At 41.2% G+C, this 21,346-nt stretch overlaps 1 protein-coding gene across 1 annotated transcript; it reads right to left on the reverse strand.

Annotated features, from left to right (window-relative positions):
* Positions 1-2,649: 2,649 nt before the first annotated feature.
* On the reverse strand, positions 2,650-16,198 carry hspb8 (heat shock protein b8). The gene is made up of 3 exons (XM_078554015.1): positions 15,542-16,198; positions 14,561-14,624; positions 2,650-3,121 (listed from the first exon to the last, which is right to left on the reverse strand). Exons 1-3 carry the CDS (start codon positions 15,948-15,950, stop codon positions 2,950-2,952), a joined length of 645 nt encoding a protein of 214 aa, XP_078410141.1. The 5' UTR covers positions 15,951-16,198; the 3' UTR covers positions 2,650-2,949.
* Positions 16,199-21,346: the final 5,148 nt, after the last annotated feature.

Below are 21,346 nucleotides of genomic sequence, written 5' to 3' on the forward strand. Positions count from 1 at the left end.
CCATTGAAAAGGTGACTCATGACGCCTCTTCGCCACCCAAGAACAGAGGCAGAGCAGCAGTACAATAGGAGTCATGCCTCCACAAGGGCGGTGATAGAGAGGACCATAGGTCTTCTGAAGATGCGCTTCCGCTGCCTGGACCATTCAGGGGGAGCACTACAGTAACTCCCAGAGTGGGTAGTGATTGCATGCTGCGCTCTCCACAATCTGGCACTAGCAATGGGGGACCAACTGGAGGAATAAGATGTTGACGCAGCTCCACAGGCCACAGAGGATGAGTCCAGTAGTGAGTCAGAAGAGGAGCACGGTGAGGAGAACGCTGAAGGCGTGGAGGAAGACCACTGTACCCTCCAGGGAGGCAGGGACACCTTGATCCAACGCTCCTTCAGCTAGGTTACCAAAGATCTGCTTCCTCCTCATTCCAGGGCTGCCGCCTCCATCCCAGATGTCTGAAATTTGCACCCAAAGTCCACTCAATGCCTGTGCAATAAAGTATCCAGCCATTCACATCCAGAATTACATACTGGCGTACCCAGCAGCAGAATGAAAAAAAAGTGAAGCATACTCGGGCTGCACCACATCAGTGAGGAGTTGCGTTTCATGCTGGGTGGGCCTTAATTGGCCCGCCAGTGTGAAATTGTGGTCGGGGGCTGATCGCGGACAGCGGCCCGTTTCCCAGCCACTCCCGGGCCCGCCGACTGCGCCCACCCGCCAAACTCAAAATTCTGCCCATAGGGATTGTTGGCAGGCTTTCTGACCATGGAGGTGCTATAGCCAAATTCAATCTGTAAATATATGCCTCCCCAGGCGGAATCATAACGTTGGAAATTTTTGGCTGATTTTTTTTCCCCCTAGTTCAGTGATATTTTTCTTGTTGTCAATATAGGATTTTTCAAAGTTACAAAGCATTTATTTGCATAAAAACAAGTCAAAAGGACCATGCCAGTATTTTATACTTCATACAAGCATCCTCCCACCCTTCTTAATTTAAGCCCTTCAACATGTCCTTCCACTTTTTTTCTCTCCCATATGCTTATGTAACTTCTCCTTAAATGCATCCATGCTATTCTCCTCAGCTACTCTATATGGTGCTGAATTCCACATCCTGGATTAAGCTTTACTTTATATGTTTTAAATAAATAAGTCGGAATAATGCTTTGAGGTATTAAGAAGAAATGTGTCCACATGTTCACAGTAAATATTTTTGTGTGCTTCATGGCAAGACTTTAACCAAAATGGGTTCAAGCTTTCGTTAGAATAGTGGTCAAATAATTTACTTATTTATGTGCTGTTATATGTGATTAATATTGCACAGCACACTTTAAAGGGTATGGTAGTCTCATACTTATATTTGGTTAGCAACCCAGAGATTGAGAGTTCACATATAAGTTGTGAAATTAAATTTGTTACTTGTGAGTTAGTATCAAAAAATGACCACAAAGGCTTCTGAGTTGTCATTAAAACCCACTGGCTCACTAGTGAAGAAGCTAGTCTATCTATTACTCTCATGCAAAATGGTTGACTCTTAATGCCCACAAGACAGCTAGCAATGGCTAACAAATGTTGTTTTGCTGGTAATATCTCAAGAACCAACAAATTTAAAAGGTACCTGATTCTCTCAGTACACAAGACCTTTTAAGAGCAGAAAAAGGCAATTGGGCCTAAAAAATAATCCTTCTTTGATACTGAACATCAATCTCATCACCATCTCCTTCAAACCTAATGACAATCTTCTGGTTGCCCATTAATGAACCTCTTGAGGGATGTTACTCCTAGATTATTTCACCTCAAACAATGAGCAGATTGTCTGCCTCTCTTTCAATCTTCCACTTGCTCTTATTGGGCTACAGAATTAGAGTTTTGAGCCACCAAAGTCCAGTGGATGGGGGGAGGGGGTGGTAAAAATGACAGTGTTCAAACCACAAAATCAGGTACAGTAATATTTGAAATTTAAAATACTTAGACTGAGTCTTCAGTCATCTAGGCCCCATACATTGGAATTCCCTCTTTAAACCTTCAACCTCACTCTGCCATCCTTACCTGGTCTGCCCTACATGTGACTCCAGATGTGGTTGACTCTTAACTTCCCTTTGAAATGGCCTTGCAAACCAAACAGTTCAAGGGCAGTTATGGATGGGCAATAAATGCTGGCACTGCTAGTGACGTCCACATCCCATGAAAGGATAAATAATTCACCTTAAAATCACCTCTTTGACAAAGACTTTGGCCGTTCCTCTATTATCTCCTTCTTGGCTTAGGGTCCATTTGTATATGATTATGACTCTGTGAAGAGCCTTGGGACATTTGCCTATGTTGAAGACTCAATATAAATGTTCCCAATCCATAGACCAATCCCTACTGCACATTGCAAGACAACCATCTAACCATTTAGTGCTGTATCAAGGACGGTTTTGTTCTCTGGGCTCTTGCTCACTAGGATCCACATTCAAACTGCCCAAACTCCTGTCATGTAGAACCTTTACAGCCAAAAACTGTGGAGGTTTTCATTCCATCAGCTTGGAATTAAAGGCCAATAAACCTGTGAGAATCCATGCAGAGTCTGACCCAGTGCACTACTTGTTTCCCTTGCTCTATGTCAACAAAGGCAGAGGAATCACAGAACGTTATCACAGGGGAAAAAATGCAATATTTTCCATCCTAGATTTTATTCAAAATCAACAATTAAAAGGCACTTTACAGGAGGATCAATATTGAACCACTCTGCTATATCTAGCATATAAAATATATGCTATTGTGCAAAACAAGACCCAACAATCAATATACAGCCTTCTTCTCATATACAAAATAGACCAAAACAGATCAATATCTTCCGTAAGACTATCTAGAAGTATCAAAGTAAACAAACAATGATTTATATACAGTCTTTGTTGACTCGTCTAGAGGTAATAACATTGTTTTTTTGGCAGGTGATTTCATAGTCGGTTGAGATTAAGAAACAGTCTGTTCTTGGCCTCTCAATCCATTTTCTTCTGCATCAATGCTCATGCTGTCATCCCCGTAGAAGTAGCAAGGTGGTCTTGCAGGAGGAGCTTCAATGATTAAGACTCCTTCGGGAGACAGGGACGCAAAGACTGTCACGGGGTCAACTTCGATGGGCAGCCTAGAGAAGCACAGAATGACAATGAGCAAAGCTTTCACATCAAATCCTGCAATCCTGACCCAATTGTAGGTTCAACACTTATGTCTAATACATTTGTAATATAATTTTGTGCTTCAATTGTATTTTATACAAAGCCATGTAAAATAGTCTAAGCATGTTAGAGAGATAGCAGATTAATCTTAAAAGTTGAATTGCTCATGCAAAGATATCTTCAGCAAAGTTAAAATATGAGATGGATAGACAAGGCTATGTAGTGAATTAAGTCCTGCAACAGCAGCCAGCAGTGAGAGAACACCAAGTGATCAACTGGAATTAGAAATAAAGGCACAAAAACAAAACACGACAGATGTTGGGAAAACAGAAAATGCTGGAAATATTTAACAGGTCAGGCAGCATCTCTGGGGACAGAAGCAGAGTTAACATTTCAGCTCAATATCCTTCCATCAGAACAGTTCCAATGAAAGGTCACTGACCTGGAATGTAGGGCGGGATTTTCCGGCCCTGCCTGCCTGCCACTGGGATTGTTCAGTCCTGCCGAAAGTCAATGGACTTTTGGTTGGGCCACCGAATCTCCCTGATGGGTACCGCCATGATGGGGCCGGAAAATCCCGGCCGTAGAAATAATGGTACTGACTTTCAAATTGCAAACACATTAAAGTGACAATGTAACAAAACTTAATGGTTTCACTCAAAGTTAATGGTACACTAATATTCTCTGCTTTAAAAAAAAAAGCAGAAACACAGGCCCTGAAATTCTGTGGTTCCTTTGGTTTCTGACTTTTGGGAGGTAGGGGGAGGATGGTGGGGGAAGGGATTCCACAGCCTCCCTGAAGAGTTGCTGTGGAATACAATGAGAAACCCCTAGAATTTCCAAGCTATTCTTTGTAAATAATCCCAATGTAGGTATTTATTAAGAAATGAAAATTAATCAATAATTTGATGCAAGCGAGTCCTCTTATCCATGGCAACCCAATGAGAACTACCAATGTGTTAACCCTCTAAATGCTGGTAGCTCCAGGAAAATTTGAGTGTTTCTCAGCCAGAATGATTTTTAAAGTTTCAAGTTCACTTGAGTATGTAAATACTCACATATTGCATACAGTAACAAAGCTACTCAAATTACTAAAGGAACTGAGTCTTCTATTTCAGAATCATCGTATGAACCAATTCTAATGTTTTTTTGAGCTTGGTGCCCAGAATGGCACAAAGTGTGCCAAAGTGACAGCTGTGGCTCAGCTGGTAGCATTCTCACCTCCAAGTCAAAAATCTAGGCTGACACTCCAGGGCAGTGCTGAGAGAGTGCTACACTGTCAGAGGCGCTGGCTTTCAGGTGAGACATTAAACCGAGGCTCCATCTGTCCTGGATGGACCTAAAAGATCCCATGGCACCATTTCGAAAAAGAGCCAGGGAGTTCTCCTTGGTATCCTGGCCAATATTTATCACACAGTCAATGTGACAAAAGCAGATTATCTGGTCATTATCACATTGCTGATTGTGCATGCGAGCTTCCTGGTTGAGGTATTTCCTACAACAGTGATTTCACTTCAAAAAGTAATGCATTGGCTGTACAGCACTTTGGTACATGTTATGGTCCTAAAGGGGGCTATATAATTGCAAGTCTCTCTTTCTTTTACATGTGACCAGAAGAGTAACTCCTATTTTCAGTATTTGATTAACTTCAGTGATAACACCTTCACATTCATTGGATACTTGGAGTGATGTTCAGAGTCACATCCAAATCCATTTTAACAATACAAACCCTTTCACGTTGCACGTGTTTCAAAACAGTTCACACTTGTGTCTACATTATCATCCATTACCATTCGATAGAGTGTGCACTTAATTGATCCAAACCCCTTTGAATGCCATTAATCTGCATTGTACATGTCATTATCGAATTTTATAACAAGAAGTACCCTCCTCTATATTATTAATGAATGGTGTGAGACAAGTGACCCAGAATAAAATGCTGAGGAACTTTCTCCTTACTATTGCTGAGCCAGCCAAATTCCTACTAATTTCATCAAGCTCGATCCTGTTGAACAGCCTCACAACTGGAACAGTAATGAATGAATAAATTCTGTGAAAGAATGCATTAAATAGAACAAACAGAAGTTGCTCTGACTGGGCTGTGTTCAAAGCAATATTTTCCTCACTTCCATGAGTCTTTTATGGAGGTCTATGCATGCCTATTATCTTAGCAGCTGAACAGGAAGGAGGGTTTGAGTGACATGGGCTATAAGCATAATGCCTTTAATTTGCTCTCATCTTAGTATGATATATCAATTGGTCCATTTTGATTTTGTGTTTGGAAGCAGACACATGCTACAAAGGGTATACTTTGCTTACAGCATGTCATTGAGTCCAATTCATTGTAAAGCTGTTGAAATAGAGGCCTTCAAATTCTACAGATTCTCTTGGACTTCTGCATCTCAGGCAAGAGACCCAAAGAATCCCCACCACTCCACAAAAAGGCAAAAACTGGGAGAATCCCTGAAAGATTTCACAGCCAGACAATATACAGGAAGCTGAATGAAAAACTTATTTAAAAAGTGATACATAAAGCGATACTTGGGACATATCTAAAAGTCACTCGTTATCACCAAGTCTCTTCCTTTGAGTTATGAGGGGCATCAGGTATTGGATATGGAGGAAAGGAGGATGTAAATATGTGGAATATACTTTGAGTAAGTAGTCCTAAGGTAAACATGGATGATACCAGGGATGGGACAATATAGAGATGAGGAAAGACTTGTGATGCTGGCACAATTTCCACTGGAGCAGAGGTGGCCAAGAGGAAACCTTATCAGAATGATCAAGATTATGAAGAGATTTAAAGGATGAGTAGGGAATGACTATTTCCTCTGTTTGGAGAGGAAGTACTGAATGGTCATAGTTTAAAATGGTTATATTTAAATTTAGAAGAAACGTTTTTGAACAAAATTGTCACTAAGAAATTTAGGAGAAACATTTTTGAACAGAGTTATTATAGCAGAGAAGGCACTGCCAAAGGGAGTGGTTGTATTTTGCAAGGATGATAAGCATCTGAAGCAGATGGAGACAAAGGTTTACAGGGAGAAAGCAGAGAAGATGGACTCATTTTGAACTGCTCTGGTGGAGAGCTGGCACAGATATGAGGGCCTTTCTTTCTGTTAGGTAATCTCGTGGGGTGGGCAGTTAGCTCAGGTGGCCCGCATGTGGGTCAGATTAAGGCCAGCAGCACAGGATTCAACCCCCATTCTGCCCATAGACCATCTCCTTGTCCTACCTTGTAGCAAAAAAAATTAGAGCACTTGTTAGGTGGTTCGGCGAATAATCGCCAAGGACCTGCCTTCAGATAGAACTCAAGAAGAAAAAGAAACTCCTAGAACAGAATGGAATCTGGGATGTCTGGAGAAAGAGAGACAAGCGACATGAAGATGACAACGAAGAACAGAAAAATAAATGGCTGAGCGGTATCAGGTAAATAGGAGAGAAGGAAGGAAGAAACAAAACATGCACTTGACTGAGGATACATAAGCCAAAACTTTCAATTTGGACACGGTGTAAAAAAGGCTTATTTGATTTGTTGACTGTGATATATTCAACTTTCCATGGACTTCATCTGAGCAGTAAATTGGGAGGGGCTATAACTGCATACTTCCCAAGTTGGGAGTTCTGTCCATAGTGTGGAAACAGTCTAATTGTTACTGGCCTCATCCTCTCACAACGTATTTTCATTTGTGTGTACACAGGAAAAACAGAAAAACGAGTGAGATCAACAGGAAAGATCTGATCAACCTACCATCCCACTGATTGTCTCTGGGATCAATTAAAAGATCTGGGACATGAGGGCTTGGAGCTTGCACAACTGAATTTGGCTTCAGGAATTCATACTGCATTGAGTAAATCCAGCAGAAAAGCTGGATAAGTATTTGGTTAGTCATTAGATTGAGGTTTGCATTGATAAATGTGGAGATGACAAAATATATGTGGTGCTACTGAGAAATGCTCCCTGTAAAATATTGTTGTTGTGTGCAGTCAGTTTTTTCAATGCTCAATATCACGCATGCAGTTTGTGAACACATGAATTAGGAGCACCAGTAGGCCATTTGGCCCCTCGAGCAAGCTCTGCTGTTTGATAAGATCACGGCTGATCTGATTGTGGCCTCTACTTTTCTGTCTACCCCCCCAATAACCTTTGACTCGCTGGTTAGTCAAGAATCTAACTTAGCCTTAAAAATATTCAGTGACCCAGCCTCCACTGCTCTCTGGGGAAGAGAATTTCACAGACTAAGGGCCCTCAGGGAGAAAAAAAATCCTCATCTCCATCTTAAATGGGAGACCCCTTATTTTTAAATTGTGTCCCCTAGTTCTAGCTCTCCCACAAGGGGAAACATCCTTTCAGCATCCACCCTGTCAAGTCCCCTCAGGATCTTATACGTTACAATAAGATCAACTCTCATTCTTCTAAGCTCAAATGGACATAGGCTCAACCTGTCTAACCTTTCCTTATAACACAAGCCCTTCATCCCAGGAATCAATTGAGTGAATATTGTCTGAACTGCTTTTAATGAAATTATGTCCTTTCTTAAACAAGGAGACCATGGAAAGTTACACAGTACTCCAGATGTGGTCTCACCAATGCCCTGCACAGCTGTAGCAAAACTTCTCTACTTTTACATTCCATTCCTCTTGCAATAAATAACAACATTCCATGTGCCTTCTTAATCACTTGTTCCTGCATACTAACTTTGTGATTCATGTACCAGGACACCCAGATCCCTCTGTACCACTGAGTTCTGTAATCTCTGCATTTAAATAATATGTTGCTTTTCTATTCTTCCTGCCAAGGTGGAGATGTTCATATTTCCTACATTATACTGCATCTGCCAAATTTTTGTCCACTCACTCATCTATGTTCCTTTAGACTCATGTCCTCTTTACAACTTACTCTATTACCTATCTTTGCGTCATCAGCAAATTTAGCAACCATACATTCAGTCCCTTTGAAGCCCAGCACTGATCCCTGTTGCACTCCATTTGTTATATCTTGCCAACCTTTAAATAACCTGTTTATCCCTAAACTCTGCTTCCTGTTAGCTAACTAATCCTCTATACATGCTAATATGCTATCCTCTACACCATGAGCTCTTATTTTGTATAGTAGCCTTTGATGTGGCACCTTGTAAATGCTTTCTGGAAATCCAAGTACATCACATCTACAGGTTTTCCTTTCTTTATCCATGTTCCTTGTTACTTCCTCAAAGGGAGCTCTAGTAAATTTGTCAAACATGATTTCTCTTTCACAAAACCATGTTGACTCTGCCTGATTGCACTGGGATTTTCTCAGTGCCCTACTATAACCTCCTTAGTAATAGATTGCAGTGTTTTCCCTATGACAAATGTTAGGCTAACTGACCTGTAATTTCCTGCTTTCTGTCTCCATCCTTTCTTGAATAGAGGAGTTACATTTGCTATTTTCCAATATTCCCAGAATCTAGTGAATTTTGGAAAATTAAAATCAATGCATCTACTATCTCAGCTGTCACTTCTTTTAAGACCCTAAGATAAAGTCCATTAGGACCTGGGAACTTGTCAACTTTTAGTTCTAATGATTTTCTCAGTACCCTTCCCCTGGCAATTGTAATTATTTTAAGTCCTGCGTCCTTTTCACCTCTTGATTTACAATTATTTCTGTGATTATATTTGTGTTTTCTACAATGAAGACAGATGCAAAATATAAATGCTTCCACCATTTCCTCATTTCCATTATTAATTCCACAGACTCACTCTCTAGAGGACCCACACTCACTTTAGTTACTTGTTTCCTTTTTAAATACCTGTAGAAACTCTGGTTTTATATTTCTAGCTAACTTTCTCTCATCCTTTAATTTCTCCCTCTTTATTTTTATTAGTCATTCTTTGCCATTTTTAAAAAATAATCTGTCCAATCTTCTGACCTGCCATTAATCTTCCTGGAATTGTACGCTTCCTTTCAATTTGATACTATCTTTAATTTTAGTGGGATCATTGTTGTTGAGTCTCTGGAATCATGGAAATGTTATACCAAGGATACACAAAACAGATGTAAATGCTTGAGGCATGTAGGATTGGATAACTAGTTTAGATCTTTGCTCGAGTTATCTTTGATGACTAGCAAGCAACTGTGCAGAATCTTTCCTTAAGAGATTAAAGATTTGAGGTAGGTTCCTTGCCAGAATAGATTTTGCATGGTGTGTGGAGGGAATGAACTTTTGTGCACTGAATGGATGTTTCTTCTTCTATGCTCTCTTATATTAACTACAAGGCACTGCAGCTTTAACACACAAGTACAAGAAAGTGCTCCACAAAAGCTGCTTTCGCCAAATGTCTGTCCTATACTGTTGTTTGTATAGTGTAGCCATCGATAACTAACTGACACTAAACACGGTAGAACATAAAATCTTCAGTAAGCTCCCAAACTAACAGCCCACGATTACTGTCTTTGGGTTGAGCAACTGTTCCTCTATTGACTTTACCTCAAGCAATAGGTCAAGGGCATCAAGAATCGAGTCAACAATCCTTGTTAACGAGGCACTGTCAGAGAGTGAAAAACAGTTCGAACCTTTTTTTGTTTGGAGACAAACACTATGATGGCCTAAATTTTGTTGGTGATTATCTTCACATCACTTGAGTGTGGAGTTGGTTTTACAAAATTGGCATAAAGCTCTTCTATCTCTTTCTTTTCCTGAATGAAAACTTGTTTTGCAAACACTTTGTCATCGTGAGTCTTACTTCGTATGTTATCTCTCTAGTGCCAGGGTAAAAGACATCACATAGAGAATATTCTGCAGGGGGTAGGAAGTTACCCAGAGATTGTGATACAGGTCAGTGTCAATAGCATAAGGAGAGCCAGTATTGAGGTCCTCTGGCTTACAGGAGTACAAAAAAAAATTTAAAAGTAGGACAAAGGTAGTAATCTCTGGATTACTCCCAGTGCCACCTCCACATCTGGAGTACTATGCAGGATCTATGCATGGCTTGAGCATTGAGTTTTGGAGCATTGGGACCAGTTCTGGGGCAGAAGGCATCTATTCAAAAGGGATGGTTTGCACCTCAACAAAACGTGGACCAATGGGGAGGTTCATTAGTCTGGTTGAGGAAGGTTTAAACTAGCTTCCAGTGAATGTGTATCATATAGAAGTAGAAAAGAGGAATAAGGTGCATCAAGGAGTGTGTCAGAAAGTACAAGAGAAGGGAATAGTACCATATTAGATAGCAGCAAACTAAGAAGGATTGTAAGGAATACAAATACAGCTTTAGAACATATGTATGTATGAGAAAACACAAAATGTGGGTGAATAAGATTGGTGAGTTACAAGTGCAAGTTATGTGGAAATATGATTTAATGACAACAATGGAAACATGGCTTGAAAATTCTGAGGACTGGGCCCTTAATATTCACAAATATAAAGTGTTCAGGAAAGATAGGCAAGGAAAAAGGAAGGTGGGGTGGCAGTACTGATTAGGGAAGAGATTGTTGGAAAGAAAGAATGTCCTTGAGAGGGCAAGGACAGAATCCATTCAGTGAGCAGCAGGAAGGGTATGATCACATTACTGGGGATATCCTATAGGCCTCCAAGTATTCAGCAAGAATTAGAGAAGCAAATCTGCAGGGAAATCGCAGATGTGCAAGAACTACAGTGGTAATATTCAGGGACTTTAATTACTTAAATATTAGTTGGGATAGGAAGGGAGAGAGGAATTTCTGAAATGTGATCAGGAGAACTTCCTTATGAACCAGTATGTTCTTAGACCAACTAGGAAGGAAGCATTGTTGGATCTAGTGCTGGGAAATGAGATCGGGTAAGTGGACCAAGTGGCTGTTGGAGAGCACTTGAGTAAGACTGATCATCGTATCAAAACGTTTAGGTAAGAACCATAAACAATCTAAAGTTGAACTTCTAAATGGGAAGAAGGCTACATTCAATGGGATGAGAGGGGATCTAGCAGGGGTAAAATGGAACCAAAGTCTGATAATGAAAACTGTAATGGAACAATGGGTGATCTTTAAAGGAAGAAATGTTTCAGGTACAGGCTAGGAATAAGCAAGGACTCTTTGGATGATGAGGGAGATAGAGAATATGATGAAATATAAAATCAGGATGTATGATGCAAGTCAGGTAAATTCGTCAATGAGAACCAAGCCAAATATAATTAAGCAGAGAGGGGAAGTGAAGAGGAAAGTAAGATGACAAAGATAGAATATGAGAATAGAATGGCAGTGAACATAAAAGGTAACCAAAAACTCTTCAATTGGCATGTAGATAGTTAATAGGTAGTAAGAGGTGGGGTGGGGCTTATTAAGGATAAAGAAGGTGTTATATGCTTAGAGACGCAGGGCAAAGCCATAATACTAAATGGATGCTACATATCAGTGTATACTAAAGGAAGAGGGTGCTGACAAAACGTCAGTAGAAGTGGATATGGTGAAAATTGATAGGCAGGATGTACAGTAGAGACTGGCTATGCTTAAGAGTGGATAAGTCACCTTATCCAGGTGGCTTGCATCCCAGGTTGCTAAAGGAAAGCAGGGATGGAGATACTGAAAGTGCTTGCCATTTTCTTCCAGCCATTCCCAGGTAGGGGGAACAGGTGGATGGGGTGCCCAGGTTGTCACATGTTCCTTTCACTGTCGACGTTTGGCTTCAGCTAGCCCATGGCTATGAGACTCAAGGAGTTCAACTCCTTCCTGATGCTTTCCCTCCACTTCGGGTGGTCTTGGGCCAGGGATTCCAAATGTCAGTGGGGATGTTGCACTTTTTCAAGGAGGCTTTGAGGGTGTCCTTGAAGTGTTTCCTCTGCCCTCCTGGGGCTTGCTTGCCATGTCAAAGCTCCAAGTACAGTGCTTGTTTTGGGAGTCTTGTGTCAGGCACACGGACGATGTGGCCTGCCCAGCGGAGCTGGTCGAACTTGGTCAATGCTTTGATGCTGGGGATGTTGGCCCTAGTGAGAACATTGATGTTGGTGTGCCAAACCTGCCAATGGATTTGCAGGATCCTGCGGAGGCAGCACTGGTGGCACTCCTCCAGAGTTTTGAGGTGCCTGCTGTACATAGTCTGCATCTCTTGACAACATAGGAAGGCAGGTATCACTACTGCGCTGTAGACCATGAGCTTGGTGCCGGGTTGAAGTCCTGGTCTTCAAACACTCTGTTCCTCAGACGGCTGAAGGCTGCGCTGGCACACTGAAGGCAGTGTTATCTTGTCGTTGATGTTTGCCCTCGTTGACAGTAGGTCCATGTTGTCCAACACCTCTTTGTGGATTTTGATAACATATATATGTGCGTGTATGAAAATGTATATATTTATATATTTGGATATTGGAATAAAAATTCAAAATTTGCATATCTAACCAAACTTAGAGTTGTGGCAATCTGTGAGGATGATACCAATTCAACGGGACATAGATAGGATGACAGAGTAGACCAACAAGTAGCAGATGGAATTTAATACAGAGAAGTGTTAAGGCAATGCATTTTGGCAGAAGGGATAGGGAGAAGCATTATATACTTCATGATACAGCCCTAAAGAGTATGCAAGTACAGAGGTTCATATGCATAGATCTTTGAAGGTGGAAGGACATTTTGAGTAGTTAGCAAAGCATAAGGGATCCTGAGCTTCATAAATAGAGGCATTGAGTATAAAAGCAGGGAGGTTTTGCTGAACCTTTATAAATCTCTGGTTAAGCCATAACTAGAGTATAGCATCCACTTCTGGTCATCGCACATAAAGGAGGATGTAACAGTTCTCAAGAGGGTGCCAAGGAGTTTTACCAGATTGGATCCAGGGATGAGGGAAGTTAGCTACAAGGTTGGGTTGGAGAAGAAGGAATTGTTCTTCTTGGAGTAAAAAAGGCTGAGGAGAGATTTGATAGAGGTCTGCAAGATTATGAAAGATTCAGATAAGGTAGACTAAGAAAAGCTGTTCCCAATGGATGATGGTACAAGAATTAGGAGTCACCAATTTAAGGTTTTGGACAGGGCATTGTGTTTGTGAGGAAAATTTTGGCAACATTTTTGTTGTTTAGAAGAAAGCATGAAGATATAAACTGCACTGACGAGCAATGTCACATTTACTGCTCATTTAAAATTAAAATTAATTATTTTAACTCAAGTCTGCCAGGTCTCAGACTTTAGGAGTGACAATCACTTATTATACACGCAAATTATATGATTGAATATTTGCCATGTTCATTATTGGTAGTGAAATCATAAATAATACAAAGTGAAGAGAGAAAATGTTTCCATGTGTTTAAATGGGTTTGTAATTTGTCTTTTTTTCCCTAATCTTCAGAGTTCAGTCTGCAGATAATGTCTCCCTAATGTCTAATGGAGTTCAAGGGTAAAAAAAAACATTTGTTCAGAAGATATTAAAGTAAATTGCTCATTAAGCCAATTCAGATGTTCTAGATTTACAAATATTTTAAAAATGTTTTTGTATTAAAAAGATCATTCTCTAAATAGAAAAAACCCAAAATATACAGATGCTGGAAAATGTAAAATAAATATAAAAACAGAAAATGCTGGAAATATTCGGCAAGTCTGGCAACATTTCTGAGAAAGAAACAAGTGTTTGAACAGGTAGGATTTTAACTCACTCAAAATCCATTCGCTTGCGCAGTTAAAATAGGGCCCAACGTGTCAGGCCAATGATCTACCAACAGAACATTCTGACCAAAGGTCTGTTTTTCTCTCTTTACAGATGCTGACAGACTTGCTGGTTGTTTGTGCCGTTTTCTATTTTTTTTATTTCATTATTTAAATACTTTTGACTTGACAGTTTGACGGTGCAACAGTAGCTGCACGACTGTGTTTACATGAACTTTCTCTGTCGCTATTTTAAGAGAGTCATCGGAGCCTTTATAGTAAACATTTTAAATAGCGGGACAGAGGAACTACATACGGTTAACTCAAATTTCAACCCAGCCCCAATTGCCAAAATGGATCTGGAAAACATTAACATTGCCAACGTGAAGAAGAGTTAAGGTCCAGAAAGCACCTTTAGGTGCCTCCAGCCAGTGCCCTTGCTCCACCAGCGGCACTTTAAGTCAATAGATGGGGGCGAGTGCAGTAACAAGACCGATGGTTTCAGTTGTGACACGAACTTTAGCTTCTAGTTCCAGCTTGCTGTGGGCACCGTTAAAACTTACACAAATTTGCCCCTTAATACTCAGCGCGACTCCATTGCCAAATAAGGCTTTCCTTCTGCGAGCAAGGAATCTCACAAGTCCACGAACTCCCTTTCTTGGCATTTCCTACGCAGTTTATACCATGAGAGCGACAATGAAAACTCAAGTTTCACATATTAAAAAAAGAAACATAATAACACCTCCCTATGCCTCCTTAAGCCGCTGCTTTTAAACTTATACTCAGTTTTTTTGTTCCCTTTTGACAGTGAATGGTGTCTGCTACTTACTGGATCTTTTTGGTGAAGTTTTTTGAGACTATCCCTCCTTCTTCTTGTTTTTCTTCGTGTTTTCCTTAGAACGATACAAAGGGAAATGTCAGGAAAGAACATCAGATTTAAGGTATGTATCATTTGATTTACTTCACAAAAGGGACCTGTCCAAGTTTATTTCTTCCAGTGCCTTCGTCACTCTCAGGAGAGTTTGCTGTTGCTGGGCTATCAGACTAGCTCTAACGTTGTCACTATATTGTCTCTTGGGGGTCTGGGTCTATCCTTATCGGCAGTCCCTGAATTCCTGGTCGCTTGGAACAGGATCCACATCTCCATTCCGATAAACCCCACCTCCCCTCCTCCATTTCAACTTCGAAAGTATCAGCCCAATCTTTCTTAAGTGCACAAAACATAATTCAATGATCACAGTACGCAAGCCTTTAAGATATATTTGTCATAATATTCATTACATGTCCCCCGGGGGTATTTTTTGGGCAATGGATCAAATATAGAACAAACCCGCACATATGTCCAAGTGTCAAAGATTTATTTTACTATTTTGGCCTGTCTCCTGGCTTAAATTTATTCAAACTCAACACTGAGAAAAATAACCCCCAAGTAAGTGTCCTTGTGCAATCCTGCTTTCTAATCTGTACTTTTGAGGCCATAGAATTTGATCAAATTCAGCCAATAAAGCAGGAGACCCAGGATATATAATAATAAAAAAAAACATCCAGCAGGTCAGGGAAAAAAAAAATTGTAGAGAGGTGAGAAATGAACATTTCAGGCGTAAAGCTCTTCATCTGATCTCATTGGTACTTAGACTCTCTCCCTGTGCTTTGCCTCATGCCCCATTAGATAGGTTGGTTAAGGCGGCCATATAGCAGGCTCTCTCTTTCTCTCAGCCCCCGGGACCTCTCTTGTACCTGTTTGGGGTCTCTTGTACCTGTTATTTTTTTGGGGGTGGGCTGGGGGGATCTGCCTTCTCTCCCACACTACCTGATATCTCCACGAAGCCATCCTTGGTTTTGATGGCCAACTCCTCCGGCGCGAAGCTCTGCACGTTAACGCACACTTTCCAGGGCTCTCCCGGGTTGATACTGGGCGGGCTCTTGGGCTCGGAGTAGCCGGTGTAACGGGCCGTGTAGTGAGGCGGCGCCGGGTTGTAAATGCCCGGGGCCTCCCGAGCCGCCTCGTTGAAGGACGATCTCAAAGGCCCCGGCCAGGTGGAGGTCAGCCTGGGTCTCGCCCAGTTGGGCCAGTCGGCCGTGAAGTGCTCAGGGAAAGCCGACATGCCGAACTCATCGTCCAGGAAGCGGGAAGACAAGCCGGGCTCCCGGAAAGGGTCCCTACTGCTCCTGTGCCTCCCGGGGATCTGGCAGGAGAATGGGACCTGACTCTCGGCCATCTTGCTTCTAGATCCGCCGCTTGGTACAGCCAGAAAGTTTCTTTTTCGCCCTCCTTGAGTTGTGTGCCCCGAGCTTTATAGTTTGCCGGAGATGAGGCCACCGCCAGTTGTCATCTCTTTAATCTGATCTCTATGAGCAATTGAAAGGAATCTGACGTGTCCCACGGGAGAATCAGCCCCTCTTACGTGTACTGACCAAGTTTAGCCATGCCCTGACTCTCCGAGGGGGCTCAGCCCTCCCTCCTCTCACAGGCTATTTAAAGCAACTCGAGTCATCCTTGTTTACCAGCCCGTGACACCCCGGGATGGGGGGGAAGGGAGAGAGAGTATTTGATTCATAAGCACCCAACCCCCCCCCCCCCCCCCATATCATCATATCTCAGACTATAAAATAACCAACATTTCTCACGAGTGACTGAGAGCATTCAGGAATATTCCAGTCAGTCTTTCCTTTCACTTAATAAACACTTGCACAACGCTTACAGGGCGAGAGTTGCGCCCCCCACCGCCCCCCCCTCCTCGATCGTCCCGTCGCCTGTTTTCTGCTAAACTCCTGGTTCAGGCACAAGCGGCTGGGCCGCCTGGAGGTGACGGTGCGCCTTCATACCGCTTCTCACAGGTTTACACACCCTGTGATCACAGGGAAACAGCCCCTCGCTGGGGCGATCAGTCAGTGCCACACATTTTGTCTCAATGCAGCGCGGGGTCCTGCTTCCCGCTGAAAATAGATGGGTGAGAGACTTGCCTTTGCCAATGTTTCATCAGTTGCCCAGAAACGTCGCAAAGCACTTCACATAACAGGGGATTATTAATGAAATGCAGTCTTGTCGATAGGGAAGGAATGAGATGAAGGACCAGTTCATCTGTTTTTGAGGATGATGGTCAACAGAGGAATGTTAATTAAAAATTGTTTGGAAATTATAACAAAGAAACGATCTGTTCAGCCCAGACTGACCAGGTTGGTGTTGACCCTCCATATGTGGGTTAACCCTAGTGGGATATATCCCTATATTTCTTTATTCTCATTTTCCGCAACCACCTATCTAACCTATGAAGTGTTGATGTGGACTCTGGTTCAATCACTGACTCTAATCATACATCTCAGTCTCACAACATGAAGACATGTGAAACTATCATCTCTGAAGAAGAAGGGTCATATGGACTCGAAACGTTAACTCTGTTTCTGTCTCTACAGATGCTGCTAGATTTGCTGAGTTTTTCCAGCATTTTCTGTTTTTGTTTGAAACTATCATCGGCTGTCATAAAAACCCACCTGATTCACTCACGACCTTCAGGGAAAGAAATCTGTCATCCTTATCCGGTCTGGCCTATATGTGACTCCAGACCCACAGCAATGTGGTTGACTCTTAACTGCCTTCTAAATGGCCTAGCAAGCCGCTCAGTTCAAGGGCAATTAGGGATGGGCAACAAATGCTGGCCTTGCCAATGATGCCCACATCCCATGAAAGGATAACGAAAAAAGGATTGCCTGATCTTCTTCATCATAGTGTCATAGGATTTTTAATATTCATCAGAAGCAAAAGAGAGTCAGATGAATAGAGTTGGTGTTGAAGTAGAGACCACATCAATATTTAAGAAGAGAGTAAATATGTGGTTGAAGGTAAAGAGATTAAAGGGATATGGGAATATGATGGGCACATGTGATTAGGACTGCCATTCTTTGCGGAGGTTAAACATTAGCAAGGACTGATTGAGCAGAAATGTCTGTGTTTGCTCTGCCATGCTCACCTTTGCTGCTGAGCACAGTAGAGCTCAGTTCAGCATTCACAAAGGCAGCAGCTTCAGCAGCTGATCTGCTGTCAAAATGCTCCATTTAAAATACTTCGGGATTTAGTTAAAATAGTTTCCAATAAATAACTTTCAATCTGGTTTGCTAAGCAACAACAATTTCCGCCACAGAATTCAATTTGTGGGATAGTGTGCCTTTCTCTACTTACATTTGCTTATCAACACTGTGTCACCCTGGGATGATGCTAGTGAACATTTTTGTCAGAAAATGATTGCAATTAAAAAACACATGAGATTGTCACATGGTTTTTTCTAACAAACATGAGCAATATGTATGAACAAGTCATCTACATTACAGTAGTTTATCAGTGTATTATAGTACCATGCGAATGAGCCAAGGCTGATGATCGGGGCTAGTCACTTAGTTACCTTACTATATCTACTGTACTCATAACTGGTCAAATTTGCAACACTCTGTTGAAAGCACGGATGTGACATATAATCTGCATATGTGTCTGATTTGGAAGAGTATTTCCCAATCTGTAAGAGTTGATTTCCTTGAAAAAAATTAGAGCTTTTCAGCACCTTTTGACATTGCTGATGATTGTTCCAGATGCATCAAGAAATTCATGTAAACAATATCAGAGTGGCTGGATTGCAAAATTCTCATCTGTACTTAAAGTTCATCTCCCCAGTGTGGTAGCTAAGAATAAAATGGATTGATGTGCTGACAAAATCTCACAGTGGAGTTAGCAGGGAACGTCAGAGCTGTTAGTTTAACTTCCTAGCATTGAGTGAAACAGTCATATTTCAATTATCTGTTGCTAGGTGTTGCAAAAGGAGAGTAAAAACAGTAAGGGATTCAATTAACAAAAGGGAAATGTTAAATTGCCATGTTGGGGTATTAAATATATTAGAGGAAACAGAAAGTAAATAGATGGGAGAATTAGTGAGATAGAGAAAGCTGGGGATCGTGGAGGCCAGTTGTTAGAGAATGCAGGAGAGACGAATGAAAGAGACTGAAAAAAATAACGAGAAAAAATGGATCATCTCTCCCACCAAATACTGCCAAGACCACGTTGCATTGCATTTAAAGCTGATTACTGTGGGGATGAGATGCCTCTGCTCAGAGTGCTGTTAACTGATAGATTTATGAGGTTATAATATGTAGGGAAAATTGTAACTAGAGTATTACAGCAGCTGTAGCTTTTATATAAACACATAACATTGTTTTTAAAAAAAATCAATAGACTGGAACTCTGACATTCTGAACGGCTGAGATTCAATTTTTACCATAATGGGAAGATATTATTTATATTCTGTAAACATGGCATCTCTCTCTTTCTTTTGTCAAATTAGAGACACCTTTTGCTATTTTGACCCGGCTAGCCCTGCCCATAGGCTTCGTTATTATGTGTGATTCAGAAGCACCCTGCACAGAATGACTCAGCTCTCATACACTTTCTCTCTCCCAACACCACAGCAGCCTAATTCAGCTTGCACTCTTGTTTATCCATATCTATATTTACATAATTCTATTTAACAATGTCACTTTAGCAACATAATCAAGTAGAAATGATTTTACAAAATGTGTTTACGGCCACTTCATTTCACTCTTGGGAGCCCTGCTGTCTAACAACACCAGAGAAAAAACACCGCAGGGAAGCTTTTTACAGTTTCAAATTCAAATCATTTGGTTGACTGAGAATCAAGTCTAGCTTTTCACTACTGTTGCTTCCATTCTCCAGCTGATTTCTAAGGGACAATTGACCCTGGGAGACAATAAATACCCCATAGTGGTAAATACAAATTATAAATTGCAGTCGGTGCGGAGGTACAAGGACACAATGAATTTGAGTGCCAACATGATACCCTGGGGAGAAACAGGGTCATGGGCTTTTACCTATGATCATGGCTCAGATCTGTTCAGGAAGAAAAGTCTTTTCACGGCCTAAAGAGCTTATATGCAAAATTGTTGTACTCAAGTAGCAAATTGTACTTCATGCATTTAGCCAATTCACAGTATTGGTAGCACTACATCAAATCACTTGCCAGTCCCACTGAAAGTCTATTAACCAATTCACCAATCTCAACCTTTGCATGGGGTGCTGGGTACTCTTTCACAGAGGAGAGAAAATCACAAGGGGTTTCACCTGAACTGCACTTCAGATTGGCATTGCTGAGGCATGTTTGCTGGGTACTCACCCACCTTCTCAAATAGGGAAAGCAGAGAGAGAATGGAGAATATTAGAATCTTGGGAAATTCCTACATTGGGTTTTCTTGCTAATGAACATAAATTAAATTAAATACAATGACTGACTTCTTTAATTTTATTGCTACTCTTAATCTTATACTGAACTATTTTATTTCTGCTTGTGATACATGCTGGGTAAAAACAGTTGAGGGGTGACTAATGGAGAATTATGGTTTGGCTGTTCACTGACCAAATTTTAAAAAGGTAAACTTCAACAGAAATCTAGTAGAGGGCACAAGCAGCCTGCTGTGTGAAAACAAAAAAAACACCTCTGCAAAATTCCATTGATCTAGATGGAGGGCAGAGAACATATTGATGGCTTGAATTCTAGAGAAGTCAACAGGGTGCCAAGGTCACCATGTTTTTCAAGCTTAGCATTGAAATGTTTATGAGCTGATAAGAGTCTGAGCATGAGAAGCCCAAGATCTTGACAGTTTGACCTGGCCTGGATGGGCACAGATGGTCCAATGATGTCTTTTGGAATTAGGCCATTCGTAGGGAGCGATGTAATGATTGTATTAATTTGGCTTCTATTTGCTTTGCTGTGCAAAGAAACTGTAAGAGGAGATTCCTTGAGCACAGAACTTGTGGAGGTTTTACGTGTTGCATTGACTGATGTGATGGTGCCTGGGGCATGACCAGGTAGATCGCACTTTTACCTAGAGTGTAATAGTATTGCTGTTGTTCTTTGATACTACTTTTCAGATCTTTGCATGTGTCAAGTCTTACCTATACTGAATAAAGTATAAGCACTTTAACCAATAAGGATTATCACTTTGAATCATTTTGGAACTTGAGAATAAGGGGTTAAAGGGTTGATTGATTCTTGATGCCTGAATTCCAACACAAAGGAGAACGTAATTTAATCTCTTACTTAACTGTACCATGCAAAAAATTAATAATTCCTCTGTTCAATTTGCAATTGCATAATTTCATCCAAATATCCTTTAGGGAAGGAAATCTGCCATCCTTACCTGGTCTGGCCTGCATGTGAGTCCAGATCCACAATAATGTGGTTGACTCTTAACTGCCCTTTGAAATGGCCTAGCAAGTCACTCAGTTCAAGGGCAATTAGGGATGGGCAAAAAATGCTGGCCTTGCCAGTGATGCCCACATCCCACGAAATAAAAAAAAATGTTTTAACAAGTGTCTACCCTAAATTGCACACAGCCACCTGTTTCAGAGACCACTAGCAAAGCATGATATGTGAGACAACAGCTGGAAGAGGAAGGGAGGGCAACACTTCAGATAGGTCAGTTCGCTGGAGGTAGTTCTCATGAAGGGAAAACTCTGAGCTTTAACCTCTCTCTGATGATGACTGCCCTGTATATTTTTAGAAAATAACATTTTGGGGTACAAGGTATGAGTAACTTGGACAGCACATGAGCTAAA

Source organism: Cetorhinus maximus, chromosome 12 (genome assembly GCF_964194155.1).
Source record: "Cetorhinus maximus chromosome 12, sCetMax3.hap1.1, whole genome shotgun sequence".
Classification (NCBI taxonomy): domain Eukaryota; kingdom Metazoa; phylum Chordata; class Chondrichthyes; order Lamniformes; family Cetorhinidae; genus Cetorhinus; species Cetorhinus maximus.